The 20243-nt window shown below is 48.4% G+C and overlaps 2 protein-coding genes and 1 non-coding gene across 3 annotated transcripts; 2 read left to right on the forward strand and 1 right to left on the reverse strand.

Annotated features, from left to right (window-relative positions):
* The first annotated feature begins 1726 nt into the window (after nucleotides 1-1726).
* TRNAE-UUC (transfer RNA glutamic acid (anticodon UUC)) lies at nucleotides 1727-1799 on the forward strand. Its single transcript has one exon. It is a non-coding gene; the product is annotated as a tRNA-Glu (tRNA).
* An 11602-nt stretch (nucleotides 1800-13401) lies between these two features.
* On the forward strand, nucleotides 13402-15835 carry HSD17B10 (hydroxysteroid 17-beta dehydrogenase 10). Its single transcript, XM_030851020.3, has 6 exons — nucleotides 13402-13538; nucleotides 13898-14062; nucleotides 14689-14853; nucleotides 14982-15110; nucleotides 15190-15298; nucleotides 15498-15835. Exons 1-6 carry the CDS (start codon nucleotides 13512-13514, stop codon nucleotides 15686-15688), a joined length of 786 nt encoding a protein of 261 aa, XP_030706880.1. The 5' UTR covers nucleotides 13402-13511; the 3' UTR covers nucleotides 15689-15835.
* Nucleotides 15836-16127: 292 nt separating this feature from the next.
* On the reverse strand, nucleotides 16128-17075 carry LOC132594569 (RIB43A-like with coiled-coils protein 1). The gene has a single exon (XM_060292949.2). The coding sequence runs from the start codon at nucleotides 16696-16698 to the stop codon at nucleotides 16309-16311; it is 390 nt and encodes a 129-aa protein (XP_060148932.1). The 5' UTR covers nucleotides 16699-17075; the 3' UTR covers nucleotides 16128-16308.
* Nucleotides 17076-20243: the final 3168 nt, after the last annotated feature.

Consider the following 20243-nt stretch of genomic DNA (forward strand, 5'->3'; position numbering starts at 1 on the left):
AACTGAGTAGTGGAAACCGCACTGAGCTGGGAAAGCCTGCAGCGAGCCTGGACCTCTGCCCCTTTGTGGTCTTGGCCCTTCACTCTGGATCTTTGTTTCCTCTTGAGTCGAATGGGGGATCATAACACTTGTTCTGCCTTCTTAAGAGGCTTGTGTGACGAGCACAGGAAATATTGGACCCTAAAGTTCTTTGGGTGCTAGAGAGCTCTGTGGAGATGTAGGGAATATCTAGAGCTGCACGACCAGCATAGGGGCCACACAGTGTTAATACCACTCATGCGAAACAAGACTATATCAGGAATTCCCTGGTGATCTAGTGGTTAGGACTCTGAGCTTCCACTACAGGGGGCACAGGTTCGATCCCTGTTCAGGGAACTAAAATCCTGCAAGCTGCGCAGTACAGCCAAAAAAAAAAAAGACTATATCATGTTTGCCAAATAATGAGACATGCATGGACATGAAAAATTCCTAATTCAGGACAGTGGTCACTGGGGGAAGAACGGGATGCGCCTGGGGAATTGCTGAGGGGGATTCAACTGTACTGTTAATGCTCTCTTTAAAAAACCAAATCTGGGGAGTTCCCTGGTGGTCCAGTGGTTAGGATTCGGTGCTTTCAGTGCCGTTCAATCCCTAGTCAGGGAACTGAGATCACGCAAGCCGAGGGGCGTGGCCAAAAGGAAAAATAATAAAATTAAATAGATAAAAAATTAAAAGCCAAATCTGAAGTAACTATGACAAAATGTGAAGGTTTGATAAAACTGGGGGTGTTTTCTACCAAATGTAAAATAGCTAGTGGGAAGCAGCCACATAGCACAGGGAGATCAGCTCAGTGCTTTGTGACCACCTAGAGGGGTGGGATAGGGAGGGTGGGAGGGAGATGCAAGAGGGAGGGGATATGGGGATATATGTATACGTATAGCTGATTCACTTTGTTATACAGCAGAAATTAACACACCATTGTAAAGCAATTATACCGCAATAAAGATGTTAAAAAAAAACTGGGGGTGTTTTATACTATTCTTTACTTTTCTGCACATTTGAAAAGAAGATAATAAAATAAATATACAACAGAAAGATATAAACATTTTTAAAGCAAAATAAAATACATTTTCTCAACTAGAGAAAGCCCGTGCACAGCAATGAAGACTGAATGCAGCCAAAATAAATAAATAAACAAATAATTAATAAAAATAAAAAACTATTAAAAAAAAGAAGCCGTTTTATCACACCAGTCAGAATGGCCATCGTTAAAAGGTCTACAAATAACAAATGCTGAAGAGGGTGGAGAAAAGGGAACCCTCTTACACTGTTGGTGGGAATGTAAATTTGTGCAGCCACTATGGAAAATATGGAGGTTCCTTAAAAAACTAAAAAGAGCTCTCACCTTCTGAGATGGCCTACTCTGTCTATGGAGTATGTATTTCCCTGAATAAATCTGCTTTCACTCAAAAAACAAAAAACTAAAAAGAGATGCCATATGATCCAGTAATCCCACTCCTGGGCATATATTCAGAGAAATAGCAGCACTATTTACTATTGCCAAGACATGGAAGCAACGTAAATGTCAATCTACAGATGAATGGACAAAAAAGATGTGGTATATGTATACAATGGAATATTACTCAGCCATAAAAAAGAATGAAATAATGCCATTTGCAGCAACATGGCTGGACCTAGAGATTATCATACTAAGTGAAGTAAATCAAGAAAGAGAAAGACAGGGAATTCCCTGGCAGTCCAGTGGTTAGGACTCGGCACTTTCACTGCCGAGGGCCCAGGTTCAATCCCTGGTCGGGGAATTAAGATCCCTCGAGCCATGCGGCATGCCAAAAAAAGAGAGAGAGAGAGAGAAAGACAAATACCATATGATATCACTTATATGTGGAATCTAAAATATGACACAAATGAACTTATCTATGAAACAGAAACAGACTCACAGATGTAAAGAACAGACTTGTGGTTGCCAAGGGGGAGGAGAGGTGGGGGAAGGAAGAACTAGGAGTTTGGGATTAGCAGATGCAAACTATTATATCTAGGATGGATAAACAACAGGTCCTACTGTATAGCACAGGGAGCTATAGTCAATATTCTGTAATAAACCATAATGGAAAAGAATATGAAAAAATATATATGTATGTATAACTGAATCACTTTGCTGTACACCGGAAACTAACACAACATTGTAAATCAACTATACTTCAATAAAAAAAAGAGAGAGAGAAGCCATTTTAGGCCTAAACCATTTTGTGATCTAAGCCTGGCCACAATGCTTGCCCTTGAACAGGTCTCAGTAATAATGATCTTAAGGGAACAAAAGAACAAACTGTTGTAAGGCAAGAGAAGTAATAATAGCAAAGATAATAAATCACTTGTAAAGACTCCCAGTTCTGTTTCAAGGGTAAAGATTAGCCAGAAGCACTTTCTTGAGCTGTTTTGCAGAATTCAAACCCCCTCGGGTGCTCAACCACCAGATCAAGTGGAACCTAAAGGATGATGATGCTGACCTTTGCTGATGTCATGACTTCAACTATAGCTTGGACTCTGATGACCTTTGCCCCAATTCTATGCTGAAATCTCCTCTGCTCAAGCCCCTCCATGTGTATGCATACACCACCCAATCCCCTTCATGAATATGCATGCACCCTTAGCTTAAAACTTCCCCAATTTTGCTGTTCGGGGAGATACCGCTTTGGAAAAAATCCCCAGCGTTCTCCTTATTTGCTGCAAGTAATAAATCCTTCCTTCTCCTGCTCTTTGACTTGGTTGTATCTTTTGGCTTGACACCCACCAAGAGGCGAACCTAGTTTTTGAGCAACATAATTGCTCTTACACTGACCAACCCTCTTACCTGCTTTTTGTAATTTTTCACTTCCCTCACTCTACTTGAGCCCCTGCTTCCTTCTCCTCCCTCCTCTCTCATTCTCCCTTTAAAACACGCTGCACAAATTGGAACGGAGCTCAGCTCTTTCCCCTACTGTCAGTAGTTACTGAACAAAATCTGTTTTCACTGCTTTAACTAAAGTCCAACTTTGTTGATCTTTGACACTCTCCACCGTCACCCTCCCTCAGAGACTCAGGGACAGAGACCACGTCTGTTTTGTTCACTGCTGAATCCTAAGTGTCTCCAAGAATGACAGGCACAACAAACATTTGCTGAATGAACAAATAAATGTTTGTTAAAATGCATATAGTAAAAAGACCCTGTTGGGCTGCACCCCGCAGACCTATAAGCCCTGTGCTTGCCCAGCTTCAAGACTGAAGAAAGAGCCCAGAGTCTGAGACAGGGACATCAGTGGTTTAATGGATGGGGGGATCTTACATGTCTGAAGCAAGGTCCTGGAGCGACATCCCACCGTGTGCTGCGGATGGCGGGCAGGACATAGCTGCAATCTTTGCTCCGGGGGAAGAGGAGATTGCCAGTTATAGGGGGAATTGACGTCAGGTTGGCTCATCGGTTACCAGGGAAACTAGCAGAGGAGCATGCCCCTCATTGCCCCACTGATAAGAACATTCGTCAGTAGCTGGGGCCTGGGGCAAGTATGTAGGAAGATCAGTCATGTGAGTAGGGGATAGGTGAAGCAGGCACTGGCAGAGCAGGGGATGTACAGAGAGCAAGAGAACAGCCATCTTCAGTGGTCTGACCATACAGACCCCAAGATTGTGAGACAGGAGACCTAGATTTTAGTCTCATCATTTGTCTTGGTTAACTTGTTACCTGAATCAAGTTTCTTCATCAGGACTTCCCTGGTGGCGCAGTGGTTAAGAATCCGCCTGCCAATGCAGGGGACACACGTTTGAGCCCTGGTCCGGGAAGATCCCACGTGCCATGGAGCAACTACGCCCGCAAGCCACAACTACTGAGCCTGCGCTCTAGAGCCCGCGAGCCACAACTACTGAGCCCACATGCCACAACTACTGAAGCCCGCGCAGCCCGTGCTCCGCAACAAGAGAAGCCACCACGAGAAGCCCATGCACTGCAACATAGAGTAGCCTCTGCTCGCTGCAACTAGAAGAAAGCCCGCGCGCAGCAACGAAGACCCAATGCAGCCATAAATAAATTAATTAATTAAAGAAAGAAAGAAAGAATCTGCCTGCCATTGCAGGGGACATGGGTTTGATCCCTGGTCCAGGAAGATCCCACATGCCACGGAGCAACTAAGCCTGTGCACCACAACTACTGAGCCCACATGCCACAGCTACTGAAGCCTGCGTGCCTAGAGCCCGCGCTCCACAAGAGAAGCCACCGCAATGAGAAGCCCGCGCACCACAACAAAGAGTAGCCCCCTCTTGACGCAACTAGAGAAAGCCCACACACAGCAACAAAGACCCAACGCAACCAAAAATATGTAAATAAATAAATGAAAAGGTGTTTCATTAAAAAAAAAAGTTGCTTCATCAACCTGGTCCAACTACTATCTGTGTAATCTGGGGCAGGATATGGAACCTCTCTTTTTCTCCGTTACCAAGCAATTCCTTCTTCACAGGATTGTTGCGAAGACTGAAATGGGGTGAGAGAAACACAATAGTGTGAGAGAAGATGCTCAGGAAACGAGTTCCAAGCTTGACCTTTTACTGGGTCTCTATTATCTGGCCTCTTACCCAGAGCCTATAGCTTGTGCTCTTAGGAGTGCAGACTCTGGAGCCAGACTGCCTTGAGTTTCAAGTCCTGCTTTGCTCCTTACTAGTTATGTGACTTTGGAAAGTGGCTTAACTTCTCAGCACTCTCTTCATCTGTAAACTGGGGATGATTGTAATCCCTACCTCATAGCGTTGTTGTGAGGACTAACAAAGTAAATACACTCACTTTGAGTGTATTTACTTTGTTAGTCCTCACGACAACACACACAGCACCATATATAACATCATATATAAGTGTTAAATAGTGTGACCGGGCCTAGGGATCCTCATTCATAAGAAGCATCAGGCTTCAAGGTCCCTGGAGCCTCGGTGACTTCACACCTGCAGCCGGAGCAGCCGAAGGCTTCCTTCCCTTTCCTTACAGGGGTCTGGGGGTCAGAGGTCAGAGTCATTAACCCAGTCTCCCACTGGGCCATTTGAATCTCCTTCAGTCTTCACTGCCTGATCGGTGGTCTGAAGTCACTCTTCTAGGCGCTGGCTGGTCGTGTCTGGGATCTTCCTCGACCTCAGTGGCCAGTGAGGAAGCAGCGGTTTTCCTAGGCCACAGAGACGACTCCACAGCAATTTTCAACGCTGCCCTGCCCCAGGGACCCCCTTTTCGACTCAAAGTCCCCCAGAGGGTGGTGTGAGCGCCTGGAACTGACCGAAAGACTGGGGGTGGGGTCCGGCGCGGTTACTGTCCAAATTTAGCTTTTCTTCGGGGGGATGACCTGGGGTCCACTGGACCTAAGATTGAGTCCCTTCTAGGGCATGGAGATGTGAGGACGGGATCGAGAGGGCTTTCCTCCGGGTCTAATACACCCACCCCCTTCCGTCTTCTGGTTTTCTGCCTCCCCAGGGGCCCGCAAATTGCAATCCGGGAGAAAGGAGCAACCACTAGTGCCTGTCTACCTCTGAGGGCTCTGCGCCTGCCTAAACCGCCCCGAGCGGCCGCACTTCTCCTCCTCCTCTCTCTGTGACCTGTCGCTGTCACACGCCGCTTTGTCCACATCTCCTAACAGCCACCCCCTATGAGTTGGGCCGCAATCCTCCCCTCAATCGCACCTCCAGCTCCTCAAGGGACTCTCCGACCCCACTGGGAGCTCATGAGGGGGCCGCGCATGCGCGGACAGCACCTCCACGGAGGCCAGCTCGACCCCGCTGGAGGGCGGGGGGGGGTGGCGCATGCGCAGATGCTGTGCACCGCTCCAGAAGGGGAGATGGGCTGAGTGGGTGGTGGCGAAACTATACTTGTCCATCTCCGAGCCCCCTGCCGCCCTCCTTCCTCTCCCTGGGTCCGGTCTTCCCACACTCAGTCAGGACTATAGGACAGCCCCGTATTGGAATCTTAGTGTGAATCCTTCCGTTTAGCTAGCAGCCCCTCTAATAAAGAAAAAGAATGAGTAACAAGCATATTGAATCTGTTCACTTGCTTAGAGTGGGTGCAGCCTGTACATCGCCATCCAGTACTTGGTTCCAGAGCAGGCGACTCTTCTTCCCCACCTGGGAGTGGCAGAAATAAAAGGGGAACTTGTCCCCTGCCAATCCCCTTCGCTGGACTCTTTGGGTTCCCTCCTAACGAGCCCCTTCGCCAGTCTCTTTGGGGGCCTGAGCCACCTTTGGGCTACCTGTGCCGACGGATCAGGGTCTCCCCCATTGTGTCCCATATCCCCGCCAATGGGACAGTCTCACATGGCGCAGGTGGCCTAGGGTGGAGGGCACAAGCACTAAGCACGACAGTTACTACTGACTGACACCTTTTATACCAGACATGATACACTAGGATAAAGCGAGTATTCGTATTCCCACTTGATTGCGGAGGAAACTGAGGCCGGAAGACGAAGAAGACTCGACCCAGATCCCACAGCCTCCAGCCGCCCCTTCAGTGGGTGCATGGTCAAGACTTATCACAGATAGGGCCTCTAAAGTCTCGCACCCGGAATGGGCACCCCTGCCCCCGCGGGCCCCCCACTTCTGGGTGTCGCCCAGTCACACTGGCGGGGGTTTCACTGGCACTGCCGCCCCGCCCGGGCTGACTCATCTCCCTCACACCCTTTATTCTGTTCCGAGTCTTTCCTAACTCGACCCGGGCGGGCGCGGAGGGGATTTGGGGGCCGGCAGAGTTGTTGGAGAAACTAGTCTAAGTCCTTAGCTGGAGAGCTGGGAGGCCCTGAGAGGGCCAGCCCCTGTGAGGGCCAGCCCCTGTGTTCGCCTCTGACCAGGAGTGGGGCGGGGGTGTTCCGCGCCGCCTGGAGGAGGGATGATGAGGAGCCCGGAGGGAGAAGAACGCTTCCACCCGCATTGCCGGAGCCTCCCTCCTCCCGGCTCCCGCCCCCTGCGGGCGGCGGCTGTCACTGCTCGCTCCGGCGCCAGCTGGCTCCTGGTTCTCCTGGTTCTTCATGCGTACTTGCTCGCTTTCCTGCCTTCCCACCGGCTGTCCACATCCCTTTCCCTTCCTTCCCCACTTTCTCCCTTGCTCCCGTCCTCTTTGCCTTCCTCGACCTCCATATTGCCAGAATACTGTTGTCTCCCTCCCACTCCTCCCCTCCAAACAAACAAAAAACAAACCCAACTGGTCATGTGATGGCTTCACTAAGCCTGCAGATGACTCCCAGCTTTTTAGCTCGCCTGCTGGGTGGATATGTAAACCATGAGGTAATTCTTCCAAGTCTGTGAAGGGAAGGTAGCTACAAGTGGAACTGATGCTGTGTACTGATCACAACACATCGATTCCACCAAATGATGCAGGTTTATTGGGATGTCACACATATGCATTCATTCACTCAGCAAACTGCCGTCTGTTCTGCGCCAGGCCCTGTATGGCAAATGAAGGATAAAGAGATAAGAATACATCCCTGATCTCTCAGGAGTGTAAGTATTGTATTGGTTCAGAGGTGGGCATAGAGAGCCGTGGGAGCCTGAAGAGGAATATCTCACCATCCTGGAGGTTATCTGTGGGGTAGGGGTGCCATATTTAGCAACTAAAAATAGAGGATTCCCACTCAGATATGAATTTCAGATAAATAACAAATAATTTTAATTATTAACAAATAATATTAGTATACGTATGTCTCAAATATTGCATGGGAGATACTTATGCTAAAAATTATTTTTTGTTTATGTGAAATTCAAATTTCATTACTGAGCATCTTGTATCTCATCTGGCAGCACTACTGTGGGGGGTATCAAGTCACTCGTCATTGCTGGAAAGTACAGTGTTATACAGGCTGAAGTCAGACAGTCAGAATGCAGCAACTTATGGAGAGCCCTAAAAGTGGGGGAGAACCACTCAAAGGGTTTAAAGCAAGGAGGGGGTAACATAATAAAATTTTAGTTTTAAGAAGAGGTTTCTTCTGGCTTCTTGGAGGATCCTTTTAAGAGTGACAACAGTGGGATCTCACTAGTTATAATAGTACAGGCAAGAGATTTTGGACAGTGATAGTAGGAAGATGGGAGAGAGGAAGTGCCAGATTTAAGATGTATGTAGGAGTTAGATCAACAGGATTTGGCAATTGATTAGATGGAGTGAAGAGGGCATCATTCCCAGCGTCCAGCTTTGGAGTCTGGAAAGATGGTATTGCTACCAACTGAGATAGAACAAATGTTGGAGGCAAGGACTGAGTTTAGTTTAGGACATGTGTTGGAGGTGCCTAAGGGACATCTGGTGTAGGGGGCCAGCAAATAATTGGCTATCTCATTCTGAAATTTGGTGGAAAAGGTAAGCCTGGAGATTAGGAAGTCTTCAGCAGAGAGGCGATATTGAAACCAGGAGATGGATGAGCTCCCCAGAAAAGGAACTCAGGCAGAAGGCCAAGAAGAAGCAGGAGGAACCAGGAAAGTGAGGTGTCATGGAAGCCAAGGGGTGGTTTCTAGGAGAGGGAAGTGATCGACCATGTCAGATGCAGCCAGAAAGTCCTGATTACACAAAGGCTGAACAATGACCATTGATTTGGGCACAGGTAAAGTCATCATGACCTTAGGCTGGCATCAAACAGGCTCATTTAGACATCAGACCCATTTCTTCAAATGATAAACACTCAGCTAGCATGCGTCCTCAGCATGCTCTCAGATAAACATCACAGTCATTCTCACATCCCACACACTCCTTCAGAATTTAAGCCATTCATTTGAATTGTGCCCCAACTCACTCGGAAATTACAGGCACACCTTCAGATGCTCTCCATACTCATCAGCTGGGGGCCTTTATATTTGCCAATGTCACCTCAGAGTCGGAGCTAGTGCAGCTCTGCCTTTGCAGGGATAACTGCAGGCACCCACGAGGGTTAAATGGGTTATCCTGTGGTTTTTATCTCCCAGGAGTGAAGACCACTGTTGTTCTTCGCTCACCTCCTGGTAGAGCTAATACCCCCTGGGTAATGCTGGATGTTGCTGGTTCTGGTGTCCCTGACATGACTCTTTGCTTACCTCTGGCCCTCATGCACCCTAACTGATGAGTGTGTGCAAAAGTTGAGTTTGCGCTGTTTCCTTTTTTTTTTTTTTTTTTTTTGGCGGCGCCATGTGGTGCAGCATGTGGGATCTTAGCTCCCCGACCAGGGATCGAACCCATGCCCCTGCAGTGGAAGCGTGGAGTCTTAACCACTGGACCACCAGGGAAGTCCTGTTCCCTATTTTCTAATTATCTTCAGACAGAGGCGCGAACAATAAGAGAGGGGATGCTCAATGGCACAAATCCCCAAGGAAGTGGGAGGGGTTGGGATCCAGAGCCCAGTGGGAAGGGCAAGCCTCAGACAGGACCTCTCTTCTCTGAGACCCAAGGAAAGAAGAGTGTGGGTAGAGACAAGGTTGGAGGTGAAAAGAGAGGAAGTGTTCACCCAATAGCCTCTGTTTGCTTTAAATGCAGTAGTTCTTAACCCAGGGTCCACAGCCCTTTCAGTGTCTGTAGAGAGAATTCAAGGAGCCCATGGACTTGGAGGTGGGAGTGGGAATTGCATCTTTATTTTCACTATCACCAACAGATATATAGCATGTCCTTCTAGGGCATGTGGGTAACGAACTACAGTAGTATTAGCAGTACCCGTGGCTTTGTAACCAATAGAAATCAGATTTTCATAGCATATCATGGCTGTTGCAGATCTCTCAAAATTACATCACTATTTGAAATCATGGTAGTCACTAGACCTGTTGATAGAGTTTGGTATTTAATGTATTAATAAAGAAGCACTTATATAACTACATTACAGATGTCTTTCTTATTTTGGTAATAGTATTTCTTTTGTAATCTTTATTTATCTCATGCATGCATTATTCTGGGAAGGGGTTCCTTAGACTTCACCAGATTGCCAGAAGTGTTCTTAGCATAAAAAAGGCTAAGAGACACTGCTCTGAAGAGTAACAGTAGCTAACATTTACATAGCTCTTCCTAAAGGCCCTGTACTGTTTTAAGTACCTTTTTCTTTTCCTTATGTAGTTGTTAACTCATTTATTCCTAACAACCCTACGAGGGAGGTGCTTTGATTACACTCATTTTATGGAAGAGGATAATGAGGCACAACAGTAAAGTAGCTTGCCCAAGGTCATCCAGCTAGTAAATGATGAAGCTGAGATTCAAACCCAGACCTCTGGCTTCAGAGCCTTTGTTGAAAAGTCAAGGAGGTGAATTGGTAGAATGCCAAGGGGTAAATGGGTTGAGGGCACTGGTGAGAATGGTAAAGAGACAGGAGGAATGAGAGAGGGTCTACACTGTCCAGAAGAAAAGTAGGAAGAGGCTGCTGGGCTGGAGAAAATAGAAAGGTCCACAGATCAACAGGGTTCAAGGAGATAAAAGAAGTGGTGGAGAGGAGGAGACCTGAGGTGACAGGGAGAACACGGTCCGAGTGAGAGACAGTGGTGTGTAGATGTGGGGGAGTCATTCCAGGGCATGACAAGGTTAATAATGCGGTTTAGACAGAGGTGGTTAAAGTAGAGAGGAGGTGAAAGTCCCTGGAGCTGAGCAGATGAAAGAATCATGAAGTTGGGCCAGCAAATTCTTCCAAGATTGGCTGATCGATTGATTGATTCATTCCTTCATTTGTATTGAGTGTCTAGTACACGCTAGGCAGTGTTCTTGGCATTAGGTAGCCAAGAGGTAAACCAGCAGGACAAGACCCTGCTGCCATGGGGTTTACCTTCCAGCACAGGGAGAACAACACAAATACACACACAGACGAGGCCAGGTTAGACAAGACTCAAAAGCCTCTGAGGCACAATTCCACAATGCCAAAAGTTCTGAAAAGTATAGGTTGTTTTTTCATACTTTGGAGCCCAAACTCGTTAGGTGACAAAACCTGATCTGAAGTAGCATGACGTTATTTGTAGTCTTGAGTCACTCAGTGTGAATTTTCATACTTTTGACTCTAGAAATTAATGTTCAATTATAAGTGATGCTCCAGACCTTTCTAAGTAGTTATGTAATATAGACTATATGCGGTATATAGAGTTATGTAATATAGGGTACATGTCTTCCTTTCTAAAATTGAAAAAATTCTGAATTCCAAAGCATATCTGGCCCCAAGTTTGGAAAAAAGATGATGGGCCTGTAAGTGCTATGCAGAGAATTCAAACATGCAATGTGTTGATTCAAAAACTGGCCCCTGAACAGGGAGGGCAAGGAGAAACTGAAGAAAGAGGCAGACCACTCCGCATTGGTAGGTGGCAGATTTAATGAGCAAGGGAACTTCCAAGGTTTGTTTTGGGTGGCCGAAAGGCGAGTAGATCTCCACACCCACCTGCCAGAATCTTAAAAGTTTATATAGAGGCGTTAAGGGGGTTCAGTAATGTATTCAGTCCAGATGGTCTCAACACCTTACTCTTTCAAGACTGCGTCCTTAAAACAGTTCCACCTGTGGGAATGGTGGATCTATTCCAAGGACAGAGGAGGGGGTAAGGAGTCTCCCAATGCCTGGGTCCAGCTCTGTGGTCAACCAGAGGTCACGTCCTCTTTTTAATATGTCTAAGCATAAGTCCTAAGGAATGCAGATCTCTTTATTAAATAAGTCTTTTTTTTTTTTTTTTTTTTTGCGGTATGCGGGCCTCTCACCGTTGCGGCCCCTCCCGTTGAGGAGCACAGGCTCCGGACGCACAGGCTCAGCGGCCATGGCTCACGGGCCCAGCCGCTCCGCGGCATGTGGGATCCTCCCAGACCAGGGCACGAACCCGCATCCACTGCATCGGCAGGCGGACTCTCAACCACTGCGCCACCAGGGAAGCCCAGGTCACGTCCTCTTGATGACATCTTCCAAGCCAATGGGATAGTAACTAGGTGGTTTACAGCTTGAGAGTTCCGGGAGGGGAGGTGACATTTAAGCTTAGCTCTGAATGACCAAACAACAACAACAACAACAGCAACAAATACAGTCATGCAAAGATCGGGGGAGAGCATTCCAAACAGAGGGAATAGCTAATTCAAAGATAACACAGGGGGGAGGGATAAATTGGGAGATTGGGATTAACATATACACACTACTTACTATATATAAAATAGATAAATAATAAGAACCTACTGTACAGCACAGGGAACTCTACTCAATACTCTGTAATGGCCAATATGAGAAAAGAATCTAAAAAAACAGTGGATATATGTATATGTGTAACTGATTCACTTTGCTGTACACCTGAAACTAACGCAACATTGTAAATCAACTATACTCCAATAAAAATTAAAAAACAAACAAAGAAGAACACAAAGAGGGCACTGTGGTTGGAGCATACTGGGCTCAGTGAAGAGTGCTATAGACTGCTGGGGGGCTTCATGTTGTTAGAAAGATTGTGAATCTGGTATTAAATCCTTTGATGAATATGGTGTAGTGACCATGAGTGTGGCGGTGGTCAACATTTAGGAGGCCCAGAGGGAAGTCTTCCTGGATGGGAAAACACAAAGGGAGATATTTCAGATAGATTAAACATACAACCGAATGAGGCTGAAAATGTAGACTAAGGTTATGGTCTGAAGACCTTGGTTTGGGGAGAAGTATACTTCCATAGAAAGAAATCAGATTAGATAGATTAGGTGGGCTCAGGATTCTAATTGGGATACTGGTTAAAAGATGTTCTAGGATGTTCTGGGTCTTAAATGACAGTCTCTCGTTGAGGTCCAATCTGAAATGTTTCCAATCTCATCTGGGCTTTGGGGTTTAAAATAGGTTAGACAAAAAAGACAGTAGCAAAGGCTGACCTGATGAAAGATGTTTTTGGCTTCTCTGTTTATGCCTCTTTGGGTTTGTGCTTCTCAGCAGCTGTCTCAGAATGTCTGTCTCCTAGCTTCTCTCTTAATGGCTCCCCACATCCATATCTCTGAGAATCTGTCGGTCATCTCTGTTCCTCTCAATCTCTTCCTCGACATGTTTCTCTGTACATGGCTCTCAGAATCTCCATCTTTGGATATCCATGTCTGGGTTCTAGAATCTGGTTCTTTGTCCCTTCCTTCGTGTGTCTGTACTGTAATTATCTCTTTTTCCAATTGAACTTTTTCCAACTTCCCTCTTGTAAGGCATGAACCTTTTATTATTCCTCTGGTTATCCCCAGTGCCCCGCACAGAGCCCGGCATATAGGAGTCTCTCAGATATAAACATATGAATGTTGAATGGAGGCTTTTTCCGAGGAGTAAGGTACACATGCTCAATCTCCTGTCCCCCTCCCCCCAGCGGAGCTGGCCGTCTGCCCAAAGGCCGGAGGTTGTGGTGGTGCGATGCTGCTACTCGTTGTTTTCTCCCCCGGGTGAAATAACTCTCGGCCGGGACCTTGCCTGGGCCTGCTCTCGGGTCTTGGACGCTAGCCGCCGGCACTCGCCGTTTGTCCTTAGCCGCGGACAGCCAGTCTCGCCGGCCCCGCCCCGCGGCTCTGCCTCGGCCAACCAGCGAGCGCCCGGCAGTCCTGCTTGTAGAGAGGCCGGCGCAAGATGGCTGCTGCGTGTCGGAGCGTGAAGGTAACCGGGTCTTCGTCCCTGCTTCTTGCCCCGCTGCACCTGCTGGGACGGCGCGGCCGTAGAACTAGGGGGGAGAGGTCGGTGCTGGCAGAAAGGGTTACTCTTATCGAGGCCTGCTGTTGCGGCGGTTGGCCTCGGGAGGTGAAGGTCAACTCTCTGGGGCACGTGCATGCGGGGTGTCTGGATGGGCTTCTGGGGTATGAGACACCCAGAGGTCCCATCGTTAAAGTGAGGAGGCACATCTGGGTCAAACCGCAGGGGTGACCAGGAGCCTCCCTCGCAGAAGCCTGGAAAATGGGCAGATGCAAGGGTGGGGGTGGTCTGTACAGTATAGTTGTTGACCGTGCCCCTCTTCACAGGGTCTGGTCGCCGTAATAACCGGTGGAGCCTCGGGCCTCGGCTTGGCCACGGCGGAGCGACTGGTGGGGCAGGGGGCCACTGCTGTACTTCTCGACCTGCCCAACTCGGATGGGGAGACCCAGGCCAAGAAGTTAGGGAAGAACTGCGCCTTTGCCCCAGCGGACGTAAGTGGGATTACCTCACCTCTCCCATGGGGTCCCTTTTCATAAGGGTACCGTCTATGTGGGCAGTGGACCCATCTCCTTTTCCCTTTTGGCCTGAGCCATTTTCAAAACGCCTGCGGTAAGGAATTTCTAAAGCTGGGTTTCACAACGGAGGGGTTGGGAATTGGCCATATCAGAATCTCTTCAAGGAAGTATGTATAGTTTGAAAATGCATATTGTGCCCTGTAATTTTATATTTACAAAGTCAAAAAACTTTTCATGAAACAAACTACAGGAAGTAAAGCTTGACGAAATTATCTTAGCAGGTACGGGTACAAAAAAGCTAGTTTATCTTCATATCAATAATTCGCAAAACTTCTCTGATCCACAGCAGTTGAGAATCTCCAGGGGTATGTGAATTTATCAGAAGAGGGTATGGATTTCAAAAATGTTTTGAAACACTGCTCTGTATTACCTAACATTTTCACCTTTGTCCCACTCTTGAGTTTTCTTTCTCCTGGCCTCTCCCTTGCTTACACAATTCTCTTGTCACTCAAAGAGTGAACCTGCCTTGCCCTCCCCTCCTCAAGATTTAGTGGTATGTGTGTGATGGGAGATGAATACCTTCTCCACTTCTCCCTTTGAAGGTGACCTCAGAGAAGGACGTGCAAGCAGCCCTGACTCTAACAAAAGAAAAGTTTGGCCGTGTGGATGTGGCAGTCAACTGTGCAGGCATTGCAGTGGCCAGCAAGACATACAACTTAAAGAAGAGCCAGGCCCATACCTTGGAGGACTTTCAGCGAGTTCTCAATGTAAGGCCTTAGAGGTTCTCCAGGGATAGTAGTAAGAAGTATTTGGCTGTGGGTGTCCCCAAAGCTTTTAGGGGACAAAAGACTGCTTCTGCTTTAGGTTCTACACCATGTTTCTACTGGTCCTCCAGGTGAATCTCATAGGCACCTTCAATGTGATCCGCCTGGTAGCTGGTGAGATGGGCCAGAATGAACCAGACCAGGGAGGCCAACGTGGGGTCATCATCAACACAGCCAGTGTAGCTGCCTTTGAGGGCCAGGTGTGTGAGTAGGGGCAAGGCTTGTGCCTTGGTGACTTGTTGGGGCCCCTTCCCCCTGTGACCTTCACTCCTTCTCCAGGTTGGACAAGCTGCATACTCTGCTTCCAAGGGGGGCATAGTGGGCATGACACTGCCCATTGCTCGGGATCTGGCTCCCATGGGCATCCGGGTGATGACCATTGCTCCAGGTAGACATATCCCCTCCCTGCCACACCTGGGATTGGATGGGATCTGTGGGCAATTGAGAGGGGAAGGTATTTACCATCTAAACAGCAGCAGCCTTCTATCTCTGGGCATAGGGAAGCACCACAAGTAGGGTTAAGGTGAGGAGGGACCAGGTAAATATGAAAGCGAGGGTGGGTCTCTGACTCTGGTTGTCTTGTCTAGGCCTATTTGGCACTCCGCTGTTGACCACCCTCCCAGATAAAGTGCGCAACTTCCTGGCCAGCCAGGTGCCCTTCCCCAGCCGACTGGGTGACTCTGCTGAGTATGCTCATCTGGTACAGGCCATCATCGAGAACCCATTCCTCAATGGAGAGGTCATCCGGCTGGATGGGGCCATCCGCATGCAGCCTTGAAGGGGGAAGGCAGAGAAAACACAGGCTCCTCTGTCCCTCCTCTTCCTGGAGTACTCTACTCCAGCTTGGGAGGAAGCCCAGTAGCCATTTTGTAACCTCTGCCCACCAGTCACCCTTCGTGCCTAATAAAGTCTCTTTCTCACAGGGGAGCGAGCAGCACTGTGTGCTGGGGGAACTGGCATGGGGAAGAAAGGTGAATGGGTGAAGACTCTGACAGGGTTGCATGCTCAGAGCCCAGGGGTGGGGCGGGAAAGGCAGTACCTCACACCTTTTGTGTCCTATTACAACACGTGGCCTTGATTTTAGTGAATAACTTTATTACCTAGGGTCAAAGGTGGGGGTGCTGGCTCAGCTCTCCCACTGGGAAATGGATCATCTTCCTCTCTTGACTCAGCCTCTGTGAGCTTGACTGATGGAGGAGGGAGAGATGACCATCCAGAGCTCAGCGGCTGCTGGTGTTGAATTGCAAGTGATATTGGGCTGTAGGTTGATTGGTGTAGATTATTGAATTCAGATAGAAATCCAGAGGCCTCAGGTGATGAGCCTTCCCTCTCTCCCTGGCCCTTGCCATCCGTCTCCACCCTCCCTTGGCATTCATCCCTGCTGCCACCCCCTAGAACTCACTGGTCTTTTTGCTCCTTAGCCAGCTGCTGGTTGAAGGAGCCTAGTACCCTCCGAAATTCAGCACACAGCTCCCTCTCCTGCTCTTCTAGCTCCATTGCTGCCTGGGCCAAGCACATGGGCTGGCTTTCCCATTTGGTATCCAGTGCTTGTTCGGTCTGGCGCTGTGCCTCCTTTTCATGGTGTTGCACCTCCTGTACTTTCCTGATGGCAGCTCTCTGCTCTAGAATCACGCCCTTCCAGCAATAGGGCAGGACCCTGTGGGGAGCCATAGGGTTTTGGGCGACCTGGGGGTTCTCAGTCAGTACTTCACTTGTGATCTGGTTTTGGTTCTCCATGAGGTTGTCCTCTTGTTGGTGCTGATGCTCACGGCGCTGCTGCTTAGCCATCTTAGCTACCTGGTGGGGCCCCTGAATGTGAGCATTTGGATGCCCAACCTCAGGGAACTCTCAGTCACAGGGGAGGGGGAGACATGGCCCTACTCTCCTCCATCTCAGGGAGAGAAGGAACAGATACTGCATGGCCTTTGAGTGACTTAAGGTGGGGGAAGGGGTGAAATGGGCAGGGAACTCCCCTGCCCTCTGGAAGCCCTTAGACTAAGAGGCTGGGGAAGGGAGGGCAGTGTTCTGTTCTCAGGTCATCTTGAGTCTGGAGGTGGAGAAGGGGACCGTCTGCCCTAAGAGGGCCCTTGGGTGAAGGAGGAAATCCTCAGGTAGATGAGAGGGCTGGTGTTGATTCAAGAAGGTGTGAGGGGAAAGATGTGGCTGAGGTTCCCCAGGACTTTGTTCAGGGGACTGGGGAGAGCCGGGTGCACTGGATGGCTCTGGCCATACATACCTGGGCCTTGTTGGCGTTGGCCATGGCAGACATTATGGCCTTGTGGCAGCAGTCCTCCAGCTTGGCCAGCTGGGTGGCCTGCAAATCCATGGCTAGGCGCAGCTGTTCACTGAGCATATCTACACAGAGAAATATGGTCAGGGCACTGTACTGGCTTGCTGCATTTCTGGTTCACTCATTCAGCCATTTGTTCAGCAAGCTTTGTGGATGTATGTGTATGTATGTTTCGGAAGGGGGTAATGTCCTCATTGGAGGGATGTGTGGAAGGAGGTACTCTTTGGGGCCAGGGATAACCAAAGTGACAGCAACAAGAATTTCTCAGGTCCCTCACTGAAAGATGCCTCCAATGGACCGGAGTCTCAATGCAGCTCTGTTGCTTCTGGGCTGTGTGACCTTGGGGAAATCATTTCATCTCTGAGCCTCAGTCTAAGGGCCATGTGTTGGGTTCTGAGGATACCAATGAATTAGATCCTGTCCTCAGAGAGTTCCTTGTCTAATGGAGGAGATGGATCAAATGTAGATCATCATACCACAATGTGGTAAGGGCAATGACAGAGATGTATGTAGGGCATTAAGAGAGCTTTGGGTGAGAGGAAGGCTTCCAGGAGGAGGTGATCCTTGAAATACATGTTGCATATAGTCAGAAAGGGCAAAGGGCATTCCAGGCTGCAAGCACAGCATGAGCAAATGTATTGAAACTTTGCTTCAATCCAGCCACACCAGTCTCCTTGCTGTTTCTAGAACATGCCAGACGTTCCTGCCTCAGGGATTTGCAATAAACGTTGCTCTTGTCTCATGCTCTTTTGCCTCCCTCAGGTCTTTGCTCAAATGTTACCGCCTCAGTGAGGCCTTCTGTCTCTCCTACCTAAAATTGCCACCTGCCTGCCCCCAACATTTATCCTCCTTCTCTGATTTATTTTTCTCCCTAGCATTTGTCACCATCCAGTATACCCTACATTTTACTTAATTATTTTTGTCTATTGCCTGTCTCTCTCCTCACTAGAAGGTAACCCTTGTGAAAGCAGGGATTTTTGTCTGTTTTATCCACTACCATGCCCTAGCACCTGCATCAGAGCCTGGCACATAGTGGGTGCTCAGTAAATATTTATCAAATGAATGAAGGAAGCCAAGAAACAGCATGGTCTGTATCTTAAATTACAAATAGTCTGCTCTTCCTAGAGCATAAAATGCAAGTGACTAGGGAGCTCTACAGGGGCCAGACTAAGGACTAAAAACTTGACCCTGAAGGTGGTGGGGAACATGGAAGGATTTTAAGTAAGGGGGGTGACACAGATCTGCATTTTAGAAAGCTCCTTTTGGTGGCCAGTATAGAGGACAGTCAGGCTGGTGGGAGACAGTTGATGTAGGGAAGCCATCTTGGAGGCTAAGGCAATAGGCCAGTTGGGAGGGCTCAAACCAGGCCAGTGATGGAAAGGATGGAGGGGAAATATATGGAGGTTACATCAGCAGTACTTGATGGATTGGATGAGGGAGTAAGGGAGAAGAAAGACTTGGATGCTTTCCAGGGTCCTGGCTGGGATGACTCCATGCATCGTGTGGCCACCACTGGAACTAGAGGATACAGAATTTAGAGCAGGTTAGGGAGCACTGATGAATTGTTTAGGAAGCTGAGTTGGAGGTGGTCCGCAGGCACCTGGATATCTGATTCTGCAGGTAAAGAGTCCTCAGCACAGAGGTGGCGACATTTTAGCTGAAACCAGAATGAGGACCGAGGGTGCCTGAGGCAAGTATGCAGGGTAAGGAGTGCGCCAGGGACAGAGTCTCAAGAAGGAAGAAGTAGAAGGAAGAGGAATCCATAAAGGGCAGACAGAGGAGGAATGATCGGAGAGCTACAAGCAGAATGTGCTGTCACAGAAGCCAAGGAAGAGAGAGGTTCAAGAAGGAAGATGTGATCATAGTCAAGTGTAGCAAGAAAGTCCCAGTCAAGGAGAAAAGACTGAACAGAGCCTCTTGTACCTGATAACACAAAGGGCATTGATTTTAGTAAGAGCAGTGTCAGTGAAGTTGTGTGGGGAGTAATGAAATCTCAGGGGTTGAGGTGTGACTGGAAAGTTCAGAAGGAAAGAGCAAGTGGAAGCAGATTTTTCAGAAAGTATGGTTGTAAAGGAAAACAGCTAGCTCACAGCATCTAGAGGAATCACAGAGTGGAGGGAGACTTTTGTTTTTTTCCTAAGAAGGGTTAGACACAAGCATGCTTACAGCCTTCACAGAAGGGGCCAGTGGAAGGGCAAGTGTTGAGAACCCAGCGGGGAGTACCTAAGGGAGCACAGCCTGTGTGGGAGGCAGGGGGAATGGGGTCCAGAGCATAGGTTGAGGGGTTGGCTCTGGAGAGGCACAGGGACACAGATTTCAGAGACTGGAGGGTGGGGGAAGGGAGGATAGGGGTGCCTTGTTTCATTTCACTCTTCGTAGCAACCCAGAGAGGAAAGATAAGCCCCATTTTTCAGATGAGGTCCAGAGGTGAAGTAAAATGCCCAAGGTTACACAGCCAGCAAGTAGTAAGTTGGGATTTGAATCCGGATCTCTCGAGGAATCAGCCCATGTTCCTTCCATGACATTACACAGACTCTCTCCCAGCATTCTGCTGTCCCTGTTGCCTTGCTCTACCTTCTCGTAAACCTGCCTGCTGCCATTGGGCAGCTGGCCCCTGGTTCCACTGCAACTGTTCTGACAAAAATCACCAAATACTCCTAATTTCCAAATCTCATTTACCAAATCTCATTTTCAAGTCTCATTCTTTTCCTATCTGAACTTCTCTGGGGCATTTGACGTTATTGATGACTCCCTCTCTGAAACTTCTCCCTTGGCCTCTGAGTTCCCAGTTTCTCATGGTGACTGACAGCAAGTGTGGCATAGCAGTCAAGAGTGCAGGCTCTGGAGCCAGCCTGCCTGAGTTCACTTCCCGCACTTCCCGCCTCCATCACCCACTAGCTGTATGATTTTGGGCAAGTTATTTAACATCTCTGTTCTTCAGTTTCCTCCACCGAAGATAGGGATACTACTAGTACTTGCCTCATAGGGTTGTCGTGAGGATAAATTGAGTTAATACATGGTAGAAAGCTTGACACAGTGTCTG

The sequence above is a fragment of the Globicephala melas genome, chromosome X (assembly GCF_963455315.2).
Source record: "Globicephala melas chromosome X, mGloMel1.2, whole genome shotgun sequence".
In the NCBI taxonomy this organism is placed as follows: Eukaryota; Metazoa; Chordata; class Mammalia; order Artiodactyla; family Delphinidae; genus Globicephala; species Globicephala melas.